The sequence below is a fragment of the Microtus pennsylvanicus genome, chromosome 7 (genome assembly GCF_037038515.1).
Source record: "Microtus pennsylvanicus isolate mMicPen1 chromosome 7, mMicPen1.hap1, whole genome shotgun sequence".
NCBI classification, from domain to species: domain Eukaryota; kingdom Metazoa; phylum Chordata; class Mammalia; order Rodentia; family Cricetidae; genus Microtus; species Microtus pennsylvanicus.
This window is the reverse complement of record NC_134585.1, coordinates 12,056,722-12,081,349: the sequence shown is the minus strand read 5'-3', so window position 1 is coordinate 12,081,349 and position 24,628 is coordinate 12,056,722. Positions and strand designations below refer to the sequence as shown.

Below are 24,628 nucleotides of genomic sequence, written 5' to 3'. Positions count from 1 at the left end.
GATTTAATGGTTCATTATATTAATATAAAGCATCACAAAAATTAAAATAGAAATTTGATGATCCTTACCCTCTCAATGCTCTGCTGACCTTGGGTACCACTCTGCCTGGAACATTTGGAAATGCTGAACCAGGGACACTTTTGTGCCCTCTCAGTGACTGACCCTCCTATCCTATCCAGCTTGTAGTGTTCTTTCTCATCTCTCCAACCCAGCCAAGATGCTTACCCCACATCTACTTGGTCTAGACCAACACAATCTTGACAGGAACTTGTGGGTTAAACTGCAAGGACTTCATCTCATTGCCATGGGAACTGGTGTCAGAGGTCATTTTCTTTCCAAGTCTTCAGTCTGTTTAGAGCAGGGCTGTTGAATTCCATGCAAACTTGTTTTTTATTTTTTTAAATAAACAAACCCTTGGCTCTCCTGTGTCATTCCACCATAGTGAGCATCACAGCTGAGTATACTGGGTCACTGTCTCCCAAAAGCAGAGGGTCTGGGATTTTTCGTATAAAATGCAAACACTTTGTAAGATTTAAAGTGACTAAAACAGTTTTAAAAGGCAGGTGGCAAAATGATGGATGTTAAATGCTCTCATATTGGAAAACGTAAAAAAAAATATAACAGAAAATGAAAGGGGATTTTATGTTATGTCAGAATCAGTATTGAAAGGTATTAGTATCAATGCTTATTAATATTTTTCTAGACAAGGTTTTTGGTTTTGATATAGTTTTCATTACTCAAAATAATTTCCACCTGGATGGTATTTTCTCATATTAGTGTTTTTAAGCTTATTTTTCTCCATTATATGATTTCACCTTATTAAAAAAATTCACAATGTGCCGAGACGATTGTCTCAAAGTTCAAGTGAAGGATGTAACTGATGATCACTTTATATGCACAGACTGGAAAGAGAGCATATAAGAGAGGGAGAGAGAAGACTAAGAGGGAGGGAATAGAGAGAGCATGAGTGACCAAGCACATTCAGGGTTTATTCTCACACTCCTCAGATGCTGCCCTTAAACCACTATCATGGCCGATGCTATCCTGCTCACTAATGATTTGTATTTACGTTCACTCAGGAGCACTTATTTTCCTTGAGTTGATCTCTGAAGCATTCCCCGGGCTTTCCCTAATTCTTGATTTTCTTCGTGAAGTCTTTTGATGGCAGTGTCTTCCCTTCCTTAACTGACCATATTCTTCTGTCTCAGCAAGCAAAACAAATTCCGTTTCCAAACCGGAACAAGACATCAATCTAATTCACTCTTCGACTTTCTGCCTCCCCATGGCCAGGCAGGATCTGTGGTAGCTAAGCAACCGCATCTCCAGCTCTCCCAACTGGTAGACGTGGATCTGGAATATTGGATAAAAACCAGAGAATGTCCCCAAAAGGAGAACAGTAACTGAGAGAATAAGAATCACTTCTTATGGCTGTGTCTCTATACTGAAAAGATACGGCTGATGTGTCAATGTGTACATGGGATGTATATGGGATGTACATGGGATGAGGCCTCATATAGAGATCTGTGTGTACAGGTAATCACTAATCACCCTTTTATTATGTGGAAAGATGGAAATAGTCCTATGTGAAGCCAATTGGGAAGAATTCTGTTTAAAAATGAATGCTTTCTACAAGTGTGACATCCTATCTCTCAAAAAAATGATTTCTTCCATCATATTTTATACTTTGGAAAATATCTTAGTTTAGTTATGTCTATCAAAAGTCCATCTATTTGCTTGACAAAGCACCCCTGCACACACATATACGTGTACAAAATTCCCTTCTTTAGGTAGTCGATCTGTGATCTTGTCAGCAGGTTTTATCTCCCCATTTGGCTGTACATCACCGCTGAAGACTACTCATATGTTTCTGAAGCAGTCCCAGGAGGGAGGCAGTCGACTTAGCCTGGTCACAGGATATTTCTCTGAGGAAGAAGTTTGACTTGAGACCTACTTCGTGGGAAGAAAACTAAAGAAACAGTAAATGTAAAAAAGAAAGTGGAAGCATTTACACTTTAATAAAAAGGAATTAAGACAGAGAACTAATGATCCTGGGAATGAGGAAGGGCATGAGAGATGCAGCCAGGTACCAACCAAGGTCAGGAAGTCTCGTCCCCACGTCTGCAGAAAGTCTCAGGCATAGGGAAGCACAGGCTTCAGGGTCCTCCTCTGGTTCACAGTATCCCACTTGCTGTTCAAACTGCCAGCAGTTCTCCTAACAACGAAAGTTAAAATTAAAGTGGCAGGACCAGATAGAAGTAGAGAGTCAGTAACTGTCCTTGACCCTGCTTTGCATTTAATCCCAGCAAGTGGGTGCAGATTACTCAACCCATCTCAGATGCTTTTACAAATAAATGATGCTGGCCATGTGAGGTTTCTTTTCAAAGTTATTTTTAAATTAACTTCCTTGTTCTTTGTGTCACTGTAAGAGTTCCAAGCCTTTTCTATTTAAAGTTTCACTTTGCTCCCACACTCAATCGCTACATTAACTATTGTTCCTTCACCACTTACCTAAATCCCATAATATGTGTATATCAGTTAAATCTTGGAGTTTGTGAATGACTTAAACACCTACTTACATTTAATATTTTGCTGTCAAGAAAAATTTCTTGAGATAAACTTGACAGTGTATTTCTGAAAGTGGAATTAATTCCCATACATTCAAAAGTATGTGTTTTGGAATATTTGAGCTGAGGCCACAGTTTGGGCCACACTCAATGGAACCACACAGTAAAACCTGCCCAAGCTAAGGTAACTTCGGATGCAATAGGAAGCCCTGTTTCCAAACAGAACACACACCTTGCCTTGCTCTCTGCTTGCCAACACCTTTCAGGTGCTCTTTGTTACGAATGCAGAGAAATGAGCCTGGGGGATGGCTGCAGTTACCCTGGTAGAAAAAGTTGCTCAGAATAGCCAAGAAGTTCGAAGATAGTTTACATATATCCTTGTTGAGCATACATATCACCTGGAGTGCTCCTTCAGAATGTGGGTTACCCAGAGTCTCCCCAAGGGGTCAGGACTGTAAAAAGCCCAGATGAGGCTTCTTTCTCAGGGGCTTCTGTGTTAATATAATCCTACTAACTCTTCTAAAAAGGCCAGTGGAGTAGGGAAGATGCAGTGCTCTGCAGAGGAAATAATTGCAACACCAGTGCTACACCAGTGCAGTGAACGAAGGACGAACCTATCACGTCGAACTTCCAAGGAAAAATTGAAATCTCTAATGGGTGTTTTCAAAGACCCTGGGGGAACATGCCAAGAAACACCGAGAGAAGACTTATGAAGCCAGCCTTGATGCCTTGCAGGTGCCAGTGTTCAGGGGCATCACTCCTCTGAGAGATTTACAACTGTCTCTTTCACAAGGACAAAGCAGTGGTCTGTACTCATAACTAAGTCATATTTCTCCCAGACATAGAACCAAGTGTTTTGTTACCACAGAAAACGCCAGGTCTTAGATGCTGGGACTTACATAATGAGGAAATTCATCCCTATGATTTTAATAAAACAATATTGCCTGTGTTTATTTAATATAATGGCCCATTTTAAATAAAACCAAACGCCATGCAATGTCCACTGAGAGTTTAAACTTCTAGATTTGCCTAAGAGTACATAGCAGAGGTCAGTGTTCTTCATTTCAGAATCAATCACAGAAAAGCATTTCCTCAGACACTGAGGAAATACTTATTTCCCCTTAGACTCGCCGCTTATATATTTTGGCTGAGAGCTGTAAACCCTTAATGTTTAAACAATGTTCTAAGATTGTTATTTCAAGGAGATATTAAAGGAAGTTTACTTAATGTATGTAAAACTAAAAATATGAAAACATACATACCTTCCTATTTGAACCACTGATGGAAAGAAACATAATAAATTCCTTGAGAAGACCTCCGGGAAATATTATCTGGTCAAAACTTTATCTAGAATAGTGTTTCCCAAGCTGATCTGCTGAGTAAGCTTTTCATTGTTCCCTTTGACATGCATGTTACTGTTTCTTCATTTAACTGAGCCACGTCCTCCTGCACATCTACGGTAATGGCAGAGCTAAAGGGCTGCAACCCAGTCCTCTGACTACAAGAGTCTAAACTTATAGTTTGGTCCCTTTCAAAATATAAGTGTTCTGTCCCTCTTTTCAAAATTGATTTATTTTAATATTTATGTATAATTTGAGTGTTTGCCTGCATGTATATAGCTACACCATGTTTTGCAGTGCCTGTAGAGTCTAGAAGAGGGTGTTAGAAGCCCTGCATGTTGAATTACAGAGAGTTGTGACCTACCACTTGGGTTTTAGAAAGAGAAACCTTTATGCCTAGTTCTGATTAATTTACCTACTCACCTCTACCACACCAGTATGGCAATCTTGATGGCTCAGTGGATACTGCTGAACATCAAACTGAGAAACCCTGACTTAAACGACTCCCATGTCATCCTAAACAGAGTCTTCTCATGCCACTCTGTATTAAATAAACATAACTGTAGTGTGGACTTTGTTTTAATTACATAAAACCTGAATGGTGTGGCTTTGATTTCTTTTTAATTAAAATATATTTCGAGTTTTTTTTCAAGTTCACTGTAATTATCCAGCTAAAATAAATTATTTAAAAACAAAAGAATGTAGAGTCTCAAATCTTTTCTAAAACATAGAGAACTCACATAAGGAACTGTTTGATGTCTTTACATTTCGCTGAAGTCTTCTAAGCAGTTTAACAATGTAGATTTTCTTCCAGACTTCCTCCTGGGAGAATCCCTTAAAGTTCTGTGAACATACCTACTACATGTTTTCATTTTGAATTTAAGAGAGGCTCATTTCCCCTTCAGACTTAGAATTAACTAGTGTCAAATTATGCGTCCAGGCGAATGAGTTCCCGTGCCTACTTGGTTCTTAGTGCATATCTAGCTGTGCAAATTCGAGTAAGCATCCTGATGTCAGCGTTCCCTGAAGTGTGGGTGTGCAGCACAGCTAAACACTCTTAATTTTCTTCCAGGAAGAACTGAACCCCATTTTGGTGACCCCACCTATCCAAGCCATTGATCAGGACCGAAACATCCAGCCACCATCAGATCGACCTGGCATCCTCTACTCCATCCTTGTTGGTTTGTATTTGCCAGCATTTTATCCTGTTAGAAATCTATGAACGAATCCCCTCAAATCATATCGAGCTCTTTAATAGCAAGGCTTTTCTTATTGAAGGTAACATATATAAAACTAGATAAAAATCTGAGTTTTTGCTTCTTCCTGTTTCAGTAAATTGTTATACAACAGACAATATTGCCTTTATAAAACAAACCAGTTGCAGATCAACTTTAAAGCATTTTTCAGTGTTTTCCAAAATCAAAGAACTATGGGCTTTGGAGGAAGGAAAGGACTACCGACCCATGAACACGGTACAGATACAAAGAGCCCATTTCTGCTCTGAAAACAAAGTATGCGCCAATGCATCTTTATACATGCTATCATTTGTACCAGTCGCAAAAATGAGGAGATTTGACAAAACTGTTCTTAAATGATGTTGAAAAAACGTTGATGTTTCTCATGTGCATGACTGATGGGTTCTGGAAAGACAGGTGCATGGGAGAGACCAGCATCTCTGAACTAGAAATTGATGGTTTTGGAATAACCGCAGTAGAGTTCAACATTCTCTTTCCAGTCCTAGTCTCTGGCTTTGCCTCCAGCCTGTGTGCTCACATGTAGACACCACGGTATTAGGCAGATTCTAGATAATTGTACGCTGCCGTACTTAGGAGTGGTATTTCTAACATTGCCCCCCATAGTTCTATTTCAGGACTTTAGTCTTTAGAGTAATGTGTAAAAACACAGGCCAAATGCATAGAATTAACCATTTAATTATTATTTCTTTTAGTTTTTATGAATACAAGTCTTTTTAAGCCTACAGTTCTCTCGATATAAATAACAGGAAACATGAAATTTTTGATCCTCTAATTAAAGAAAATGATGAAATATGTCCATCTGTACTGTACATAGAGAAGGGAGAGGCAAACACTACAGTTTAAAGAGGGGATACACGGGCACCAAAGTCTCAAAAGCAGAACTAAAATACAGGGAGGAGGACAAAGAAAATACTCCTTAAAGAGGTGCCTGGCTGTGGCTACAGCTATTTTCACAGGAAAGCTGGTTTCCACGTGGAAACCAATAGAATTGTTGCTACTGCAATTAAAGTGCCTCTGTAGCCCAAGTCAGCTCTCTGGAACCTTGTCCCTCTGTGACCCAAGTCACCTCTCTGGAACCTTGTCCCTCTGTGACCCAAGTCAGCTCTCTGGAACCTTGTCCCTCTGTGACCCAAGTCAGCTCTCTGGCACCTTGTCCCTCTGTGACCCAAGTCAGCTCTCTGGCACCTTGTACCTCTGTGACCCAAGTCAGCTCTCTGGCACCTTGTCCCTCTGTGACCCAAGTCAGCTCTCTGGAACCTTGTACCTCTGTGACCCAAGTCAGCTCTCTGGCACCTTGTCCCTCTGTGACCCAAGTCAGCTCTCTGGAACCTTGTACCTCTGTGACCCGAGTCAGCTCTCTGGCACCTTGTCCCTCTGTGACCCAAGTCAGCTCTCTGGCACCTTGTCCCTCTGTGACCCAAGTCAGCTCTCTGGAACCTTGTCCCTCTGTGACCCAAGTCAGCTCTCTGGCACCTTGTCCCTCTGTGACTCAAGTCAGCTCTCTGGCACCTTGTCCCTCTGTGACCCAAGTCAGCTCTCTGGCACCTTGTCCCTCTGTGACCCAAGTCAGCTCTCTGGCACCTTGTCCCTCTGTGACCCAAGTCAGCTCTCTGGCACCTTGTACCTCTGTGACCCAAGTCAGCTCTCTGGAACCTCGTACCTCTGTGACCCAAGTCAGCTCTCTGGCACCTTGTCCCTCTGTGACCCAAGTCAGCTCTCTGGCACCTTGTACCTCTGTGACCCAAGTCAGCTCTCTGGCACCTTGTACCTCTGTGACCCAAGTCAGCTCTCTGGCACCATGAGACATTAGTGCCCATGCTGCACTTACCAAGGCTGTCTCCAAAAGACACAGGAAATGATGCCCAGGAATATCATCCAAACATTTGCAAAACTGATAACGAAAGACATGCCCTGCTTTAACGATTAGAGTTTGATATGTCCTTAAATGGGTTAATGTGTTTATGGATCTAAACTCAGTTTGTTTAACTGGTAGTCTTCCCATGTGTCGCATTAGGGAGATGAATTTTAGTCTTTGAAACAGGCTACAGGGGAAACATTCAAAATTAGATTTCTAGTAAGTACAAAATAAGAATTTCTGCTGAGCTGAACTTTTCACAAATATACATATATTTAGATATTTTTGTTTGATTTTGTTTTGTATTTGTTATTCCTTATTTTCATCAGTTTTTATTTAATTTATATACCAACCACAATTTCTCCTCCATCCTCTCCTCCTGCTCCCTCCCCCACCTCTTCCTACTCCCCCATTTACTCCTCCTCCATCTCCACTTAGATGGGGTAAGGCCTCCCCTGAGAATCAATAAAGCATGGTACATCAAGCTGAGGCAGGACCAAGCTCCTGTCCCAACCTCCACACCAAGCCTGAACAAGATATCTCACTATAGGGAATAGGTTCCAAAGAGCCTGCTGTGTGGAGGTCATGTTAAAAATTGTCAAATTATTTTATTTACTACAAAGGAGAAACCTTTGGAGGTATCGTCAGAGGAATGTAAATATCAAAGGAGTAGCCTTTGAACTTCACATCAGAGGGATGCAATATTAGCAGTGTTTACCCTGAGATGAAGGAAGACGTGAAAATTTTAGTGGTGTCACGGTTATCTTTTATTTCTTAAATACAGCAAAATGCTGACATAGAAACAGAAAAAGTTAAAGTTTAATGGTATCAAAATAATAGAGAAACCATGTATTCGTCAATGGATATTGTTAGCTGACTTACAAAGGCAAGTGACAGAAAAAAGGTCTAGACTAGCAAAACGCACACATAGCAGAAGGCTTTTTCTGGGTATATGGAAGATGACAATGTAATAAGAGAAGATAAATTATAATTTGGATAAAGTTTTAGTAGATGATTTATCATAGAAAATGTATAAATATATAAAAGTAAGTAAAAGTTCTTTTAGATTATTTACCTTTAAAGAAAGACAAATTAAAACTCAGTATGACTGTATACCTATAGGAACTGCCCAAATTTGAAAATGGATCCCTTGGGTTGCTTGCAAACACATGGAGAATACAGAACCACCATGCAGTGCTGATGGGAGTGGTATCGTCACCTTGAAAAACGAGCATTTTCTTTAAAAGAGAAGCATGGTCATGAATGAAAAATGGTATAAATCTCTGAGGTGTCCTTAAGAAGACTATTAATTGTATGATTTCATCTAACTGGGATTTTAGGAAGGTGGACCCTAGGGACAATGAGCAAATCTGGCTGCTGAGATAAGAATCTTTGACCATGGCCTGTGTGAATCACCAAAGACGTGGTGATTATGCAACAAACATATCTGACACGCTTGCAACTGTGCTGCCTTAAACAGTTAATAAAACATTTAGACTCAACATCTGCCACAAGCTTGCTTTCTGACTATTTATCCAAGATAAAAGAATGTCAATGCTCATATACTGATGTGCACAAGAATGGTAGAGAAACTGAATCTGTGATTAATGCTATTGGAATCCTTGCAAACGCAAGAATAGATAAAACATGGTGTGTCCATAGAGCAGGAAAATGCCAATGCAATAAAAAGAAATGACCTATAAATGCAGAAAAGAATATGAATCACAAGGTTGCTATGAAAAGAATAGATAATGCCACAAAATTAGTGCATGCTGACAGAAAGTGCACAGTGGCACAGAACGGCATTCACCAGCCATCGTGCAATTATTAGCAGGGGCATTGCTATAATAGTGACAGTGGTACATAGATCAGCATGAAATTATACTTCTATAACATGTAAAGCTTATAGTTTGGTAATTATAGTTCTCTTACAGAAAACAAATTATGTCCAACTTTATAAAAATTACAGAGGGCTAATCTAGCTTGACATTTCCTTCACAGAACTATGAGAGTAAAAATGGAGGCCTTTTTTGTATGTACAACGATAAGGGTTTTGAGACACATAAGTTCTGTTGACTACAAAGAATTACATTCTGAAATTCTCTCTACTACTATATTCATAATTTAACTGGTTTGGGATATAGCTTTCAAGTTTGCATTAAAATTTGGACCATCAAATTTTTTTCTATGTACGAGTTTCACATAAATATGAAAATGCGTGTATGATGAATAGATGAGCATTGTATTTTTAGTTATCTTTTATAAATCATTATTTTTTAACATGCATAGAATATTAAACTACCATAGCATTGACTTTAGATCTATTTTTAGATCTCTAACTACGTATTTGATCCATTAGTGTGTTGTAACCACTTCTACAAATCTACCTTCTACAATAGGCCAATAAACCCAAATGGTGTGATGCATTGGGTGAGACTATATGACCTGTCAGGAAAGAGTTTGAAGTCTATAAATAGATATTCTGTGGTAGAATCCTGCTTAATTCATTTTCAGCTATGAGAGTTGAAGACATTAATTCCCCTTAATCTCTTTTGAGTTTTCCTGTCTTCATAGACACAATAATAGCATCTCCCCGATAGGGCTGTTTGATACTTAGATGAGGTAGAAGATTTATAAATAAAAAGATTACAGTGTTTCCCCCACAGTAAACCTAGAGTTATCATTTAATAGTGTTTCTTTCTGGAGGCTCACCCTCTTATTTCAGATCAGCTGTGTTGCTCATTCGTTTATGTTCTCGGCTCTCCTTCCACCATATCCCTACCTCATTCTTCACCGAAGAGATGGCTGGTGCAACCTGGAGAGCGAACTCTGAATGATACTGTACTTCACAGAAATATCCATGGAAATATGTAAAAATATGAGAGAATAAAAATTTTCCCTTTGCTATTACTTAGGAAATGATGAACAGAGTGAAGTAGTTTTTATCTCTATATTCCCTTCCATTTTTTCTTATTATCATGAAAAGGGCTTCAGACATAGCTCTTTAATCCACAAATATCTATTACAAATGTTTATAAAATAGCTGCTTAAAAGTGTGCTGTTCATCATTATTTATTACAGATTTCTCATAAACACACTTACGTCTTTTTTTTTCCCTTGGTAGGTACGCCACGTGGGGTGCTGAAGCATCACGTAGTGTTCACCTGTTGTAAATGATATTTCTATTGAGTCATTTTAAATTTACACTGGTTTTCTTCCCATTAATATTCCCCTAGATGGGTTTATTGGAAACAGAAGTTGACGGTTGTTGAGATTCTCTACCTAACACATTGTGCTCTCTTTGGCATGGTTCCACATGACTGCCGCTTAGGTCTGCTGTAAACAAATGAAGGATTTTGTTGTCTCTGTTGAAACCATTTCCTCGATGATGTACAGCCTTTTCTGTATTGTCCTCTCAGGATTTCCAAGATATAGGCATATATGTCCATATACACAAACCCAGCGAAAGTATTTCCTTACTGTTCTGCAGATAAAGATCAAGGGTCCCTTCTCTGACATTTGATGAAGTCCCCATCCTATAAATGCAATATATCTTCCTCACCTCATTTTTGTTAGTAGGTTTTTGTTTTTATTTTACCAGTTTGAATAAGCTCATAAAAATAAATGTGTGTTCTCAGTTTTTTTGAGTTCCAGTATAATTTTCTACTCTTCAATGATGTCAACCATCCTCCTCCGTAACGATTGTCTTAGTTCGGGGGTTCTATTGATGTAAAGAGACACCATGACCACAAAAACTCTTATAAAGGAAACCATTTAATTGGGGCTGGTTTACAGGTTCATTGTCATTATGGTGGGAAGCATGGTGGCACATAGGCAGACATTGTGCTGGAGAAGGAGCTGAGAGTTCTATATCTTGATCTGCAGGCAGCAGAAGGAGACACTGTGTGCCATACTGGGCATAACTTGAACATATGAGACCCCAACAACCACTCCCAAAGTGATATACTTCCTCCAACAAAGCCACACTTACTCTATCAAGGCCATATCTCCTAATAGTGCCACTCCCTATGGGTTAAGCATTCAAACACATGAATCTACGGGGGTCATACCTATTATAACTATTAATAATATAATAAACTATTAATAATATAATATAACCATTATAACATAACTAGCACAATGATCAATAAAGCACTCTTGTTTTTATTATTATAAAATTAGAAATTTAAAATTTAATTAAATTTGAATTTTGAAAAATTAAAATATTTGATCTGTTTCAAGTCAGGACAGTTATTACTGATGTGCAAAGTACCTGACTTTGAGGAGGGAGATCCTTCTTACTGGCTCTTGAGAAGTGGACAGCAGCCCAGGAGACTTGCTAATCGTTCTTGCCACCTGTAGTGAAATAGTTCACAGATCTTTTAAAACTGGCTTGGACCCAGGGTGAAAAATGCCATGCCCTTTAAGAAACTTTACTTTTGGTACTAAGGGTTTGTATCAAATCAAATACATTGTATCAAATACATTTAATATAGTGACCAACTGGCTACCAAGGGTGGTCGTTGTTCCCCAGCAGGTCATCATTTCAGTGTGCACAGCTGTGGAGTGAGCCTGTCTCTTCTGAGAGCTAAACTATAACATGAGACTCCGCATTTACTTCTAAGTCAAGACTTAAAATGGAAATATTTATATTTTATCTTTAATCCTACATTCATGTCTTGGTTTTGGGTGGTTTTTTCTTTGTATTTTATTTGTTTGTTTGTTGATCTTTTAGTTTTCAATACGTTAAGTGCTAAAATTCAAGTATCACATAATTATCTGAGAGTAAAATTATCAACCATACCATCAGCATATGAATACTGTATACATTTTCACTTCATCTTTAATTTTTCTGTCTCAGCTATAATCACCAGGATAAGATAACAGATCATTACCTTTTGAAGTTCTGAGATGTTTGTGTTTATAACACCAAATTAATTTACATTTAGATTGGCATTTCTGAGATATCTTTATATCTAGTTTGTTTTATAATTACATAGAGCACATATATATGCTCAAAAATAAAACATTAGTTATTAAGAGTCCATCTTCTAAACCAAACTGTCATTCATTGCTTTACTCTTTCTCTTTTATCATTCATTTTTAATATTATGATTTTCCCACTTAATACACTATGCATTCCTCTTTCAGTGGACCAGTTTTCTGAGTTCAACTTTACTTATCTAAAGAGAGTTACATTGATAGTTCAATATTACAGGTACTGTAAACATATATGTACGTGTAAGTATATAGCACTCATTCAGAGATATATTACCGCTTACTTAGCTAGATGAATAGTTATAGATTTTGGATGGTAATTGATTGTAACAATGGTATCCTTACATTGTTGAGCAGAAGATACGCAGTCAGTGGCAGAGTACTGATCACGAATAAGGTCGTAGGGATCATCCTGGGTGCTGGTACAAAGAAGGTAAACATGGCTTTGGAATCGATCTACAGATTGATCAAGCCAAGTACTTCAGAAGTTTAGCAACACTCTTTATTATACCACATTTGTCTAGAAATGAGAGATGAAATCTAATTGCAACTGAATCTGTGTTTGTGTTCTTAAGTCTAGAGGAAGCTCTCTATGGCTGTGACTAAAACACTGTATTTTCCTTCTGTGCCCTCTGCATAATCTCTCACAGTCCATTCAACTCACTGTTGTCGATTTTTCCAATAAATCTATCTCTCTATAGCAGTAAGTATAAATACTTACCATAGCTGAAATCATATAAATCTCTTGGTAGTCGGAATATTTAATCTCCCAAATTTCTACATCCTTATTTGATTGAATGCCATATACTTACATCTAAATACACATAGATTATTGACAGTTGCTGTTGGTTACTGACATGCTTAGTTGTTAATGCGATATGATTTGACTTTTACATCTGACTACTCTGGCCTGACATTTCTTTACTTTGGGAAGAAGAATATTCTAATCTACAGGGAAAGATTATATAGGTAAAGTTAGAAAATATGCAGGAACAAATATATTGCAGTGTACTAAAGTGCCTGCGTTTAAGAACTATGCACCTTAAAAAACAAATTTATTTAAATTGACAGTGGTTGGCATATTAGCTAAATACTTATCTTTTTAAAAAAAAGCAAAAACATAAAACAACAACAAAAATATAACTTCCCTGCTGCAGGAGAACATGTCTACATTAGTTCCTTAGCATCTTGATATTTGGTTTAATTTGCTAGTTTTTATTTATTATAAGACATATTGAAAAACCATGCAGAGTATAATTAAGATTTATATACCATTAAAATATAATTTTATAATCTAAAATTTGCTTTTCCTCTACTTAATGTCTCTTTTCATATGACAAGTTTCCAAATTAATTAAAGAGCTCTCTTTTTAAAAAAACAATAATTCAGAGAACCATCCAAACAAATACCTTTCCCTTCACTAACTCACAGGCTAATTAATTATATATCACATTTGCATCCACTCTCCCTAGACTGGATAATTTAGAAACTTAATTTACTAATGAAATTATAGCTATGTTGCTCGGTTACTGAAGGAAAAAGACGAATCAGTTGGGTGGGTTGCTTTATTCTCAGTTCTGAACTGTGTCTCTTGTCTTGCAGGCACCCCTGAGGACTACCCCCGCTTCTTCCACATGCATCCCAGGACTGCCGAGCTCACTCTTCTGGAGCCAGTCAACAGAGACTTCCACCAGAAATTCGATTTGGTTATTAAGGTAAATTAAACTAAAACCTAATTTCCTTGTAGTTATGAAATGCTAACCAAAGGAACATACAGGGGCCACTGTAGACCTCAGTTTAAAAATGAGAATACATATGAACCACGATAACCATTTTTTTTCTATAAACATTGAAATTTTTCTCATATGTATAGTAATGTTTAATGTATTTATAAATAAATAAATTGTTCAGAGGTACATAGTTGAAAAACTAATTGTACTTTATCTTTTAACATTTATTTTCTTATAAAATAACTTGGATATAAAAGATAAAAATTGGCAACATTATAATATACTTTGTATATTATTTAGCTTAATGTCATTATTTTTGGTGCTGTTGCATGTATAGCATATATTGAAAGTACTTACCCACCCTGAGATTTTTAAATGTATGCCTTACTATTTTCTTTATGTCAGGAAGATAACCCTAGAACTGAAAGAAAATTGAAAGCTAGAGTGACCTATGGAACATTAAAATAGTATCATTTTTAAATTGAAAATTAAATAATTATTAATTAATAATAGTATGAATTATATTATATTGAAGCCACAGGTTAATCCTGACACTTCAGAAGAAAGTTGATATCTCAGATTTCAGTTTGACACTGAAGGAAGAGTGAGAATTTGCTAAGTGAAAACAGATACTGGATGAGGATAACTCTAAGAGACAGAACCACAATAAACCCTGGAGAAGTCTAATACATATTACATGATATTACACACAGAGAGACAAACGCATGCGTGTACTCGTGCGCATGCCCACAGCATAATTAAAATAGAAATATTGTGCTGTAGCATTAGTTCAGTGGTAGAACATTTGCCAGGCAGGCATGAGGCCCTGGTTTCTATCCCCAGAACCACATAAATAAATTACCTAATTGAATGAAAAATTTAAATAAAAAGGAAATGAAGAAAGAGGGTTTGCTGAGTAGGCGCTCTGGGAATGTTGGGTTTTGCTCTTCTTCGCTGGCTGGTTGCCATTACCCGCCTAGTCTCTTATTTGTGCCACCGTGTGTGGGATGTGAAGTTCAGTAGCTATTGTGAGACAGGCACATGGTTAATACTGGCCACAAGTGAGGCTGGCTTTGGTTTTATTTAATCCAAACTTGGGCTCTGTTCACTGCACAAACTATATAGTGTTCTTTTCTGGATTAACTCTAGGTAAGGTCAACTTCAAATACCATTACACTAAATGCATATCATTTTAGTGCATAGTGCGTGATAGCTTCCTACATCACATTATACTATGTGTAGCTTATCATGTGTTTATTTAGTCATGCTTTGTCCTTGGAGAATTAATAGTGTAGATGTAGGTAAGTCTCCATCACTCTGGATTTATCTGCCGGCAGAGAGTAGATCAAAGAAGACCTAACAACCAATCAAAGAAAGTATTTCAATTATCTGGAGTTTCAAAGATTTTTCTGAAGATTACCCCAAGCTTAATGTTGCTGGGTCAAGAGATTTTGGCCAGTAAATGAAAGCCAAAATGTGTCTTTTAATAGAAAGGTTTAAAAGCATTGTGTAGCTGACTACAAGCAATCAGCAACAAAACAAACAGGAAATAGAGGGAGAGCACCTTCCGGGTGGATACAGCCCCCCGGGATGTCACTCAGCAAAGGCACCTGGCTGTCCTCCTCTGTACAAAGGGGTCACACCCTAGGTTCCCATCTTGCACTGACCCATGCTTATCGTGGACCAACATACAAGTCAAGCAACATGCATCCAGTGCCTGTGTCCATTTCCCTAGATCCCATGATGCTTATTTTGTCTAAGTATTGTTTCCAAACTGCTTCATTTAAAACATGAAATCAGTTTCCTTAACTACCCACATCAGTGCAACAATCCATCAGTTACATAACAAAAAAAAATCAATTTGAAATGTGACCCATAAAAATGTTCATGTTTCAATAGCACTTTATACTACTACCGGAGGTAGTTGCAGATATTACTACCACATTGCTGTGACCCAAAGTCCCATGATAGGACAATGAGTGAAAGTAACAATTAAAAAAATAACAATGGCCTCATACAAGGCTGACTATCCTGGCATTCTTTGAAATGCCGCCACCACACAGTTCTCCTCAGTAGTAAATATTTCATATTTCATTGTCTTTACTTTTTCTTACATTAGTGTTTTGTTTTTCATTAACTATGGAAGTGTTTTGGTATTGTTGAATTTGGTCCAAATTTGTATTTGGGAAGCTGGGGAAATAAAACATGACAAGGTCTGCGTCTGGACCGATGAAGAATTCTGCCTTTAAAAGCCACACGGCGCACTAACAGCTGGCTTGTGTCACAAACCAGAGATTTCTCATCTTTATTTCTTGCTGTTTCTGCCAGTGATTTATTCTGCACGCTTACAAGAAAAAAATGTAAAGGTGAAACCTGGAAGACGATGTTGGATAATTAGAAACTTCAACCCAGAAAACGACCCAAACACACTGAACTGAAAAAGGAAGGGGTGTTCAGTTGCAAAACACATTTCCAGCCTTTAGTTAACGGCTCTCAGCTGAGGATGCTGAAAAGTTGATGCGTATTGAGAATAAGAATCAGTCATTTGCTTTGCGCCAGAGTAATCTTACTTATGGACCATGATCCTCAAATCAGTGTCCATAACACACTAAGCACTATCAAGAACATCCAGTTTGAATTATGAAATATCTTATCCTTCCACGGGCTTCTTCCAAAAGCAACCACAAATTTGATGTGATGTGGAAATACAAAATCATATTTCAGATGTCAGATGACTCAGCGTGTTTAATGCAGGTGCTGAGTGCCTTTAACAAATCTCAGGAAATTCACTTTTATTAATATAGTATATTTAAATTAGTGTTTATATGCTAGGCATCTAATACAAAGCAAAACCTTGAATTATTGAAGCAGATCAAATGAATAAATTATTAATAATTCATTCTCCCTGGGTTCCTTAAAGAATAATTGCATTTCATCTAAATCCTTTTGATTAAAAGCTTTTATTAAACTCTGATTAAGCAAGGACCACAGTGAAACTGCTATCATAGACATTATAGTGCCTCAAGCTTCCGGTTGCCACTCAGTGGCCCACTCACACATCCAGCAACCACAACCTAGTTTGCTTCTCTTCCACACCACAGCCATGCTATACTATCACGTAAATATATTGCTCTCCTAAGTGTTAGCAGCCTCCGTCTAGGATCTGATGCCCAGATGGAGAGAATCAGAGCCCTAAATGCATCACACTACTCTGGTCTTCCCTCCTTGAACTTCCAGGCCAGAGGCCCAAGTCACAGCATAAAACCATGGCATATGCATATGGAAGATGCCCCCTTATAGACCATTTGTCTATATTATGGCAAGAGCCCTCTATATTAAATGTCTCTTCAATCTCTTAGTTTTTACAGATTATGGATGGTAATACATTTCCTTTTAAATGTTTTCCAGTTGAGTTGTACTTTTATCATCTATAATTATGTATATTGGGGAGGGTATACATATATGTACATGTGAGTCCAGGTATCTGAAGAGGTCAGAGGTGTCAGGTTCCCCTGCAGCTTGGATATAAGCCCCCTGATGCCAGTACTAGAAATAGAACTCAGGTCCTCATACTCTGGAAGAGCAGTGTCTGTTCCTAGTCATTGAAATATCTTTTCATCCATACTAAAATATATTTTGTATCCAAATATACATCAATGCATAGTTTAGGCTATTTATGACTGCTACAAACAGCCAATTCCTTCTAAGAAAATATAAGTATTTGATATAGGAGATGAGATGAAATTTAAGTTAATGATGTGGCATCCCTGTCTCACAACAGTGTTCATCCAGAAGAGAGAATGAGTGCAGAAATAAAAGGTAGATGAATGCAGCAGCCATCAAACATATGTTGATAAAATACACACAGAGGCAAGAGTTTACTTGATACTCACAAGTTGACCTGGCACTCCTTGGAGAAAGAGAGAAAATTTATTCAGTCCCTTCATGGACACTTAATTTTAGTAAGTCCCTTCCACATGTACAGGTCACTTTAAGGACAAAACAGCAAGTCCAAGTCCCCCAGGGTGTTTAGAAGAAAGCTCCCTTTCAGTTGGTGTAAAAGTCCTCCACTTGACCCAATGCATATGAACCATCCAGTCCCCACTCCACACCCCTTGTTCCCCACTTTATATCCCACATGATGCACCGCAAATTCCTCTCCACTCCCCTCAAGAACTTCACTCTCCTGTACTCCGTTTCCCACAGGAACCACTCAAGACCATTCTTTACACCCCACATGAACTAGGCAAGCCCATACTTCACTCCCCTGCATGGGCTACCCCAGCCCTCACTCCACTCTGCCACCTAAACTCCCCCATCCTCATGCTCTTCTATTCTCCGAGCCACCTTAGTCACCCACTGTCATTCTCCCACGTGAACAACCAAACACCGACTCCAGTTCGCACATGAACTACCCCAGCTCCCATTCCGCTTCCTCTTTCTGCACACAAACAGGCCCCGCTCTCACGCTACTCTCTACCCATGAATCACCCCAGGCTACAGAACCCACAATCCACCTATGAACCTCCTCAGCGCCCTCTGTACTGAGCTCAAGCAGGCTTTTCTCATGTTATCTTTAGCTTTTCCATAGAAATATTAAAATGAACAGTGAAAAACGTCTAGGCGAAGAAAAGCTTTCGTTTTTCTCAGGAACAGAGAAGAGAAATAGTAGTCTCTGCTGTGCATATTCCAGATCCATTTTTACATCAATATTTTTATGTTGTTGGACCTTAACATTCATATAATACCAAGTGGGATGTTTACCAACCAATTCAGAAGAGGCACTTGACAAGGGTTTTCTAAAAGTTGAGGCTACTTTGAAACTGGGAATAGCAACCTCCCAGAGTTCCCCTGTTATGTTAGTCTTAAGGGAAAGGCTAACTGCAGAACTACCTCAAGTTGGATAATACCCTTTCCAAAGCTCAGGTCTTCCCAGAAGTGACTACATCTATCTTCAAATTGCTGAAAATAGCTGGCGTGCTTTGCACTGGTTTATATTTTAAAATCTAAACAAAAGGAAATGATTTTATTACTGAGAAGTGCATAAAGGCTTTGAACATTTTTTTCTCCACTGCAGTAAGTTACAAGCATATGAGCAACTTGAAACAAAAGTAAAATATACTTCATTATATGAAAAATAAATCCCTAGCTGGAAAGTCTGTTGATTTTATCATGTTGTCATAATAGAAGGTCTTCTGAGAGTATGCTTCCTATATTCTTTGTAGTGAAGATATCTTTCTTTGTCAAATGGAAATATGTTTATTCCTATGAGAAATGAGTTCTTTGGATTTATAGTCCTGTAGACAAATCAATTTTACCGTGCACACACAATTCTGTGTATTTTGTTTGTGCTATTATATATTTTGTGAGCTTTTGAAGATTTCTAGTTACTTTACTTCCGAACTACTTGATGTGGTATCAAATTTTAGCCTAATTAATGATGCTGTATAGGGTTGAGTGCTGAATAAGTTTATATGCATTCAAGAAGGCTATACTTAATAAAATTACTGATTAGTTATTATTATTATGATCTTTGACCAGGTAAGCATAGCCTTGCTGTAAGCAATCTCTCCCTACAAGATGTCCAAATTTAATCCCAAATTAAAATAGGAGACATTGCTCAGGATATAAGAAATTTACATGGGGATAAAGGTAAAATGGAGTAGAAGGGAAATTTAAAATCAGGAAGAGGGGGAAGGGTAGCAATACAAAAGGAGAGGGAGGGAAGAGGATAAAGTAGCACTATGGGTAGCTTAAACCTCATAAGGTAACCTTCCTTTCTAAAGTAAATGCTAAACTCATAGCTAGGACCACCAGTCTGTGCAGGTACTGTCTTGTACTTGGGAAATAACAGCATTCAAAGAATAATAAAATTGCCATAGATCCCTGATTTCTGAGGACTTTCATTTCTTTTAGTGGTGGATTTTTTTCTTTCAAGAGAGGATGTCATGTGGCCCAGTCTGTCCTTGAACTCTTGATAGGTAACTGGGGATTGATCTCCTTAATGTCACACCTCCACTTCAAAAGTGCTAAAATTGCATATATTTATCAGTATACCAGCTTTGTAATTTATATTCTATAGTAAGATTTTAATAGTAAATGACAAGATAGGTGATAAATATTTTAGCAATATTTTAGGAGTTTCAAAGTGCTATCGAGAGATAAAAGAAGGAAATCTAGTAGCATATCACGTTAATTAATAAGGTCGTCAAATGAGCCAGGTGTCAAAAACATTTGATCAGTACAATGTCTATGAGAAGAGGATTGCAGAAGAGCAAAGATCCGGAAGGTTCTAACCTAACAGCATTTTGGATGTCAGTGACTCTACACAGGGGTAGCGCTCCAGAGCACAGTATGCAGAACTGACTGGGTCTGAGGTAATGTAGAAATGACTGAAGGGCATGAGAAATAAAAGCACAACTGGAAATAGTTCAGTGGTAGTGTGTTGGCCTACCATGGACAATCTCTTCAATCCATAGTCTACATGTGACCCAAACAAAAGAAAAAACTAGGATGTTATAAAGATAGAACTGGTATTTGATAAAGTCAAGTTGTCCTTATGGGAATGTTCAGTGATCGAGTGTAGAACTAGGCTGAGAAGTTCAAACAGTCCATGGGAAATGGTAGCACGGTGGATGAAAGTGCTTACAATCTGTTTTGTGGTAATTGTCACTGAGACTTTTTCTAAGTGAGACATGAGAGGTGAGGGAAAGTGGAGAGCAAGATGACTTCAGGGGTCTGGGCTTCAGAAACTATCAACAGGAAACTGCCACCAATGTGAACTAACATGTTCTTAGCTTTTACCCAGTGCAGAAGTATGTGGTTTTACATTTGGACAGGCAAATGGTATAAGAAGAAAAATGTGGGATTGAGCACAAATCACTAGACGTGGGTCTGCTGTACTTCCGGTAGAACTAAAGGTATAACAGCAATCCAAAAGCATTAGTCATTATTATAACAAATCAATATCTGCGTAATAAGCATTAAAAAATTCCATGTGTTGCTTTTCAAAGCTATGGGGAAAGTGGGAATTAAGTTGTTCTGAGGAATCTAATTGGAGTTTTAGTTCTCTTCCCACGGAATCATTTTGTTTTCCTGAAGCAAATAATACATGTTTTCCCGGCTTCACAACTCGTAGTAAAAACTAATGGCACAGTCTGAATATGGAATGTAAGCCTCCTGCATTATTATACACAATAATGAGGGCTGTCTCCCTCATTTTTCCCCACATAATAATATGTATGCTTTTGTTGCATGAGAGAAATAGATTATACAATTTGCAAACTGCCGTGCCATTGTTGGTATTTCTGGACAGCACTTAAAATAACAATTAGAACAAGAAGAGCAAAGCAGAGATAAAGAAATCCTGTTCAGAATGGCCTGTGTTTATAAACTATTCCATGCCCATAGGCCCAGCAGAGCGTCTCTGCCTTGAACAGACCATGATGCTAGGTGTGAGTCCTGTGTTCGAACCTTTGGTTTCCATGGTGATGGACTCTATTTTCTTGTTATGCACTGCATCTCCATTTCTTGTTCATGATCTCCAGAAGACTTGATCTACATCACGTAAGCTCCCAGAACTTCCCTGGCTCATCACAGTTAATTCCAGTCCCTCAAAGCACAGTGATCTCTATTCTGATGATGCCAGCACCAACCACATCAGTGTGAAGAAGCCACAGGTTGACTTCGGGGTCACCTTCATTGAGGAGTGGAGCTCAGAACACCTTAAGCCACAGACTATTTGGGCATTCCATTGCTAAGTGATAATAGAAAGGCATAAAATAGCTGAACAAAAGAGAAAGTAACCTCAAAGTGTGAAGAAAAAATAAGTTAAAATATACAAGGAAGTTTCTCAATCCTTTATATAACATTTTGCTGCCATTTGCTAATCATCATACTTTAAAATTGCCAATCATGACATTCAGACATCTTACATGTGAGGACTAGTCACATGTAGTAACAGAGCCTGGGAGTTTTCTTGGCACAAAAGTTACCAATTCTACCTAATGCCAGTAGGGCTTATTGTTCGTCTTCTTATTTGATGGAAATGTTAAATAAGAAGAACAGAGGGAAAGTTTATTTTAGAAGCCTAGGTTTGGGATACAAGGGCAATGGGTTGATTGCCAGGATGGATTCTGCTGGCCTGGGAGCTCAGTGTGTGTTCCTTCCTTCCCTTATCAGTCCATGCCCTTCAAAAGCGGAGCAGAAATAGACCAGAAAAGAATAAAATAAATGAAAAAATAAGCGCATGCATTGGTACAATTTTATTCAGGTATACTCAAGTAACATACTTCCAATAAATAACCTTAGAAAGTATTTAACTGTGAAAAATTATGGTGGAATTTTCTCTTTCACTTGTAGTTTGTGTTTTAGGTCTTTTCCTAAATGATAAATGCCTATTGAATCTATTAATTTATGCAAAACAATTACTGGGGACTGTGCCATGACAAAATGCATACTGCAGGTGACTTGCCAAATTTCGTACAGTTCTGGCCTCTGGAGTCTGAGGGCAAGGCTCTGGCACGTTCATTTTGGCAAAAGTGCATCCTCTCATCTTTGGCACTCTTGTGTGGTGGCAGAAATCCAGGGTTCTTCTAGTTCTTCTAGGGCCTTTGCACAGTTCTTTGTTTTCAGGTATGGCTCTTCCTGTTCGACCCTGGCTGTCCTAGAACTCTTGTTCTCCTGCATTGTCAAGCAGTGCTAAGATGAAAGGCCAGCCTCCTCAGGGCCACTGTGACCTCTTTATTAAGGACAATAATCTCACTGATAGAGGCTGTATATTTATCAAGGAATTCTCTCCAAAGCCCCACCCTTTACTACCTTTTGGATTAGTATTTAATACACTAATATACCACTTTGGTCATATATGCATACATGAGATACCACGCAGTTAATATCCAGTGTGAAATAGGAAGTCATTGAAAAGACAAAAGCAATTGAAGGTTTTATTTTACTATAAGCCACTTTTTTTCTGTATCCTCGAATTACCAGCAACTTGATTGTATACGCCGTCTGTATTTCTAATTGTGCATTAATACACTTATCTCTTTACTATATGTAGTATTGCAATAGTTTATCATAGTCAGTGTTCTGAAATGAATCCTGGATTTGAAAAAGGCAATTAAACAACACGGGCTCTCTACTTCTATTTCTCATTTATGTTTTCTGACACTGGTTAGAGCATTCTGTCTCACGGCAAGGACCCTAGGGTATAGAGAGCCCATGCCTATAGCACAAAAGGTGTCACTCAAAAGAACATCACAATTATTTTTTCTTTAACTTTCAGGCTGAGCAGGACAATGGCCACCCACTTCCCGCCTTTGCTAGTCTACACATCGAAATACTGGATGAAAACAATCAGAGCCCATATTTCACAATGCCCAGCTATCAAGGGTACATCCTGGAATCTGCACCAGTGGGCGCCACCATTTCTGAGAGCGTAAACCTAACCACTCCTCTGAGAATTGTAGCTCTGGACAAAGACATAGAAGACGTAAGTTCTATCAATATCTTCGTAGTGTTTATTGATATCCTTGATATCCTCTCCTTTATGTATATCCATAGGAAGAAGTACAAAATAATAGCTACACAAACCACAAAGCAGAGAATAAACAAAGTTGGTGTAGCAAATCTTAATGCTGCTGTAGTTTAATTGCATATCAGAGGTATCTTTCAAAGTGTGTTTTGTTTAAATGGTGTTCTTCACTGTAGCTGTTCTGCATATGAAAGTCAACAAATGGTTCACTTGGTGCTTGCTAAATCACCAGGGTGAGATTTTGTATTAATATAAATTGAAAGCTGTGTGATATAGTTTGTGATAGAGAAAAATAATGCCATTATTAAGTGACTATAAAATCACAAGAGCAGGATTAAGGAGGGAGTTGCTTCCTGGCAGTGCAAAGACCTCAGCTCAGATCCTGAACACCCACATAAAGAAAATCTAGCCAATAAGTGAGTGCCAGACCAATGAAAGACCACTAACAATAAGGTGTGGGGAAAAACCAGATTTTTACCACTGGCCTCTATGTGTGGATGCACACCCACCAACGGGCATGTGTCCATGCATTCCACAATATACAGATGCAGGTGTATTTCCACATCACACACATGTACTATATGTACATACACACACATATATGTATCACAAACACAAATAAATAAGTAAATAAATAAACAAAAGATAAAGCAAAAAGTGAAAAATAAAAAATGTGACTCAATCATTTAAAACTAAAACCATTCCTGAAAGCAGCCCAGAGTAGCATCTTGGGATTCCCTTCCATTGTGAAGGCAGGCTATTAAGGAATACATCTTGGGTAACATTGACACATGAGTACTTCAGTTAGTGGCTGGTGAGGCTTCTGTTCCTCCAGGTCCCATCTGACTGACTTCTGCTCATGTTGTATTGACCTTGTTGATATGAGTGGAAAATAGTCCAGCTGGGCAAAATTAAAGTAACTTATCCCAATGGCTAGAGATATTTTATATGAAGACTGGATATAAAATCCATGTGAGTCAATCTAGAGTCCACTAGGAAATTATGGAGGGAGAGGCAGAGTGAGGAAGCTTGACATCATTTTTTATAACAGAAATGAATGTGGTATCTTGGTAGCCAATCAGTTAATATAATACTAACAAGGAAAGCAAGCTACTAGAGGAAGGGGGGACATAGCAGAGTCATGAGGAGTCATTGGATCCTACAGCTGTCCTGTTTCCCTAAAATCCACTTCGAACTCTTCATCCTTCTGCTTCCACCCCATGAGCCATGGGATGACGGGCCTGCACCACAACACCTGGCTTTAATTAAAAAATTAAATTAAATTAAAAAACAAATAAAAGTGTCCCATTTAACTAAATGGACAGCACTGCTCTAGAACATTCTTAAATA

General features: G+C 38.2%; 1 protein-coding gene across 5 annotated transcripts in view; it reads left to right on the top strand.

Moving 5' to 3' along the window:
• The window catches only part of Pcdh15 (protocadherin related 15), a 595,973-nt gene that overhangs the window by 337,156 nt on the left and 234,189 nt on the right, over positions 1 to 24,628 (top strand). For all 5 annotated transcript variants that reach the window (XM_075979991.1, XM_075979989.1, XM_075979992.1 and 2 more), the window contains exons 9-11: positions 4,977 to 5,085; positions 13,616 to 13,728; positions 23,030 to 23,236. In XM_075979991.1, the coding sequence (XP_075836106.1) occupies positions 4,977 to 5,085; positions 13,616 to 13,728; positions 23,030 to 23,236 (429 nt within the window). The remainder of the gene's footprint in view (positions 1 to 4,976; positions 5,086 to 13,615; positions 13,729 to 23,029; positions 23,237 to 24,628) is intronic.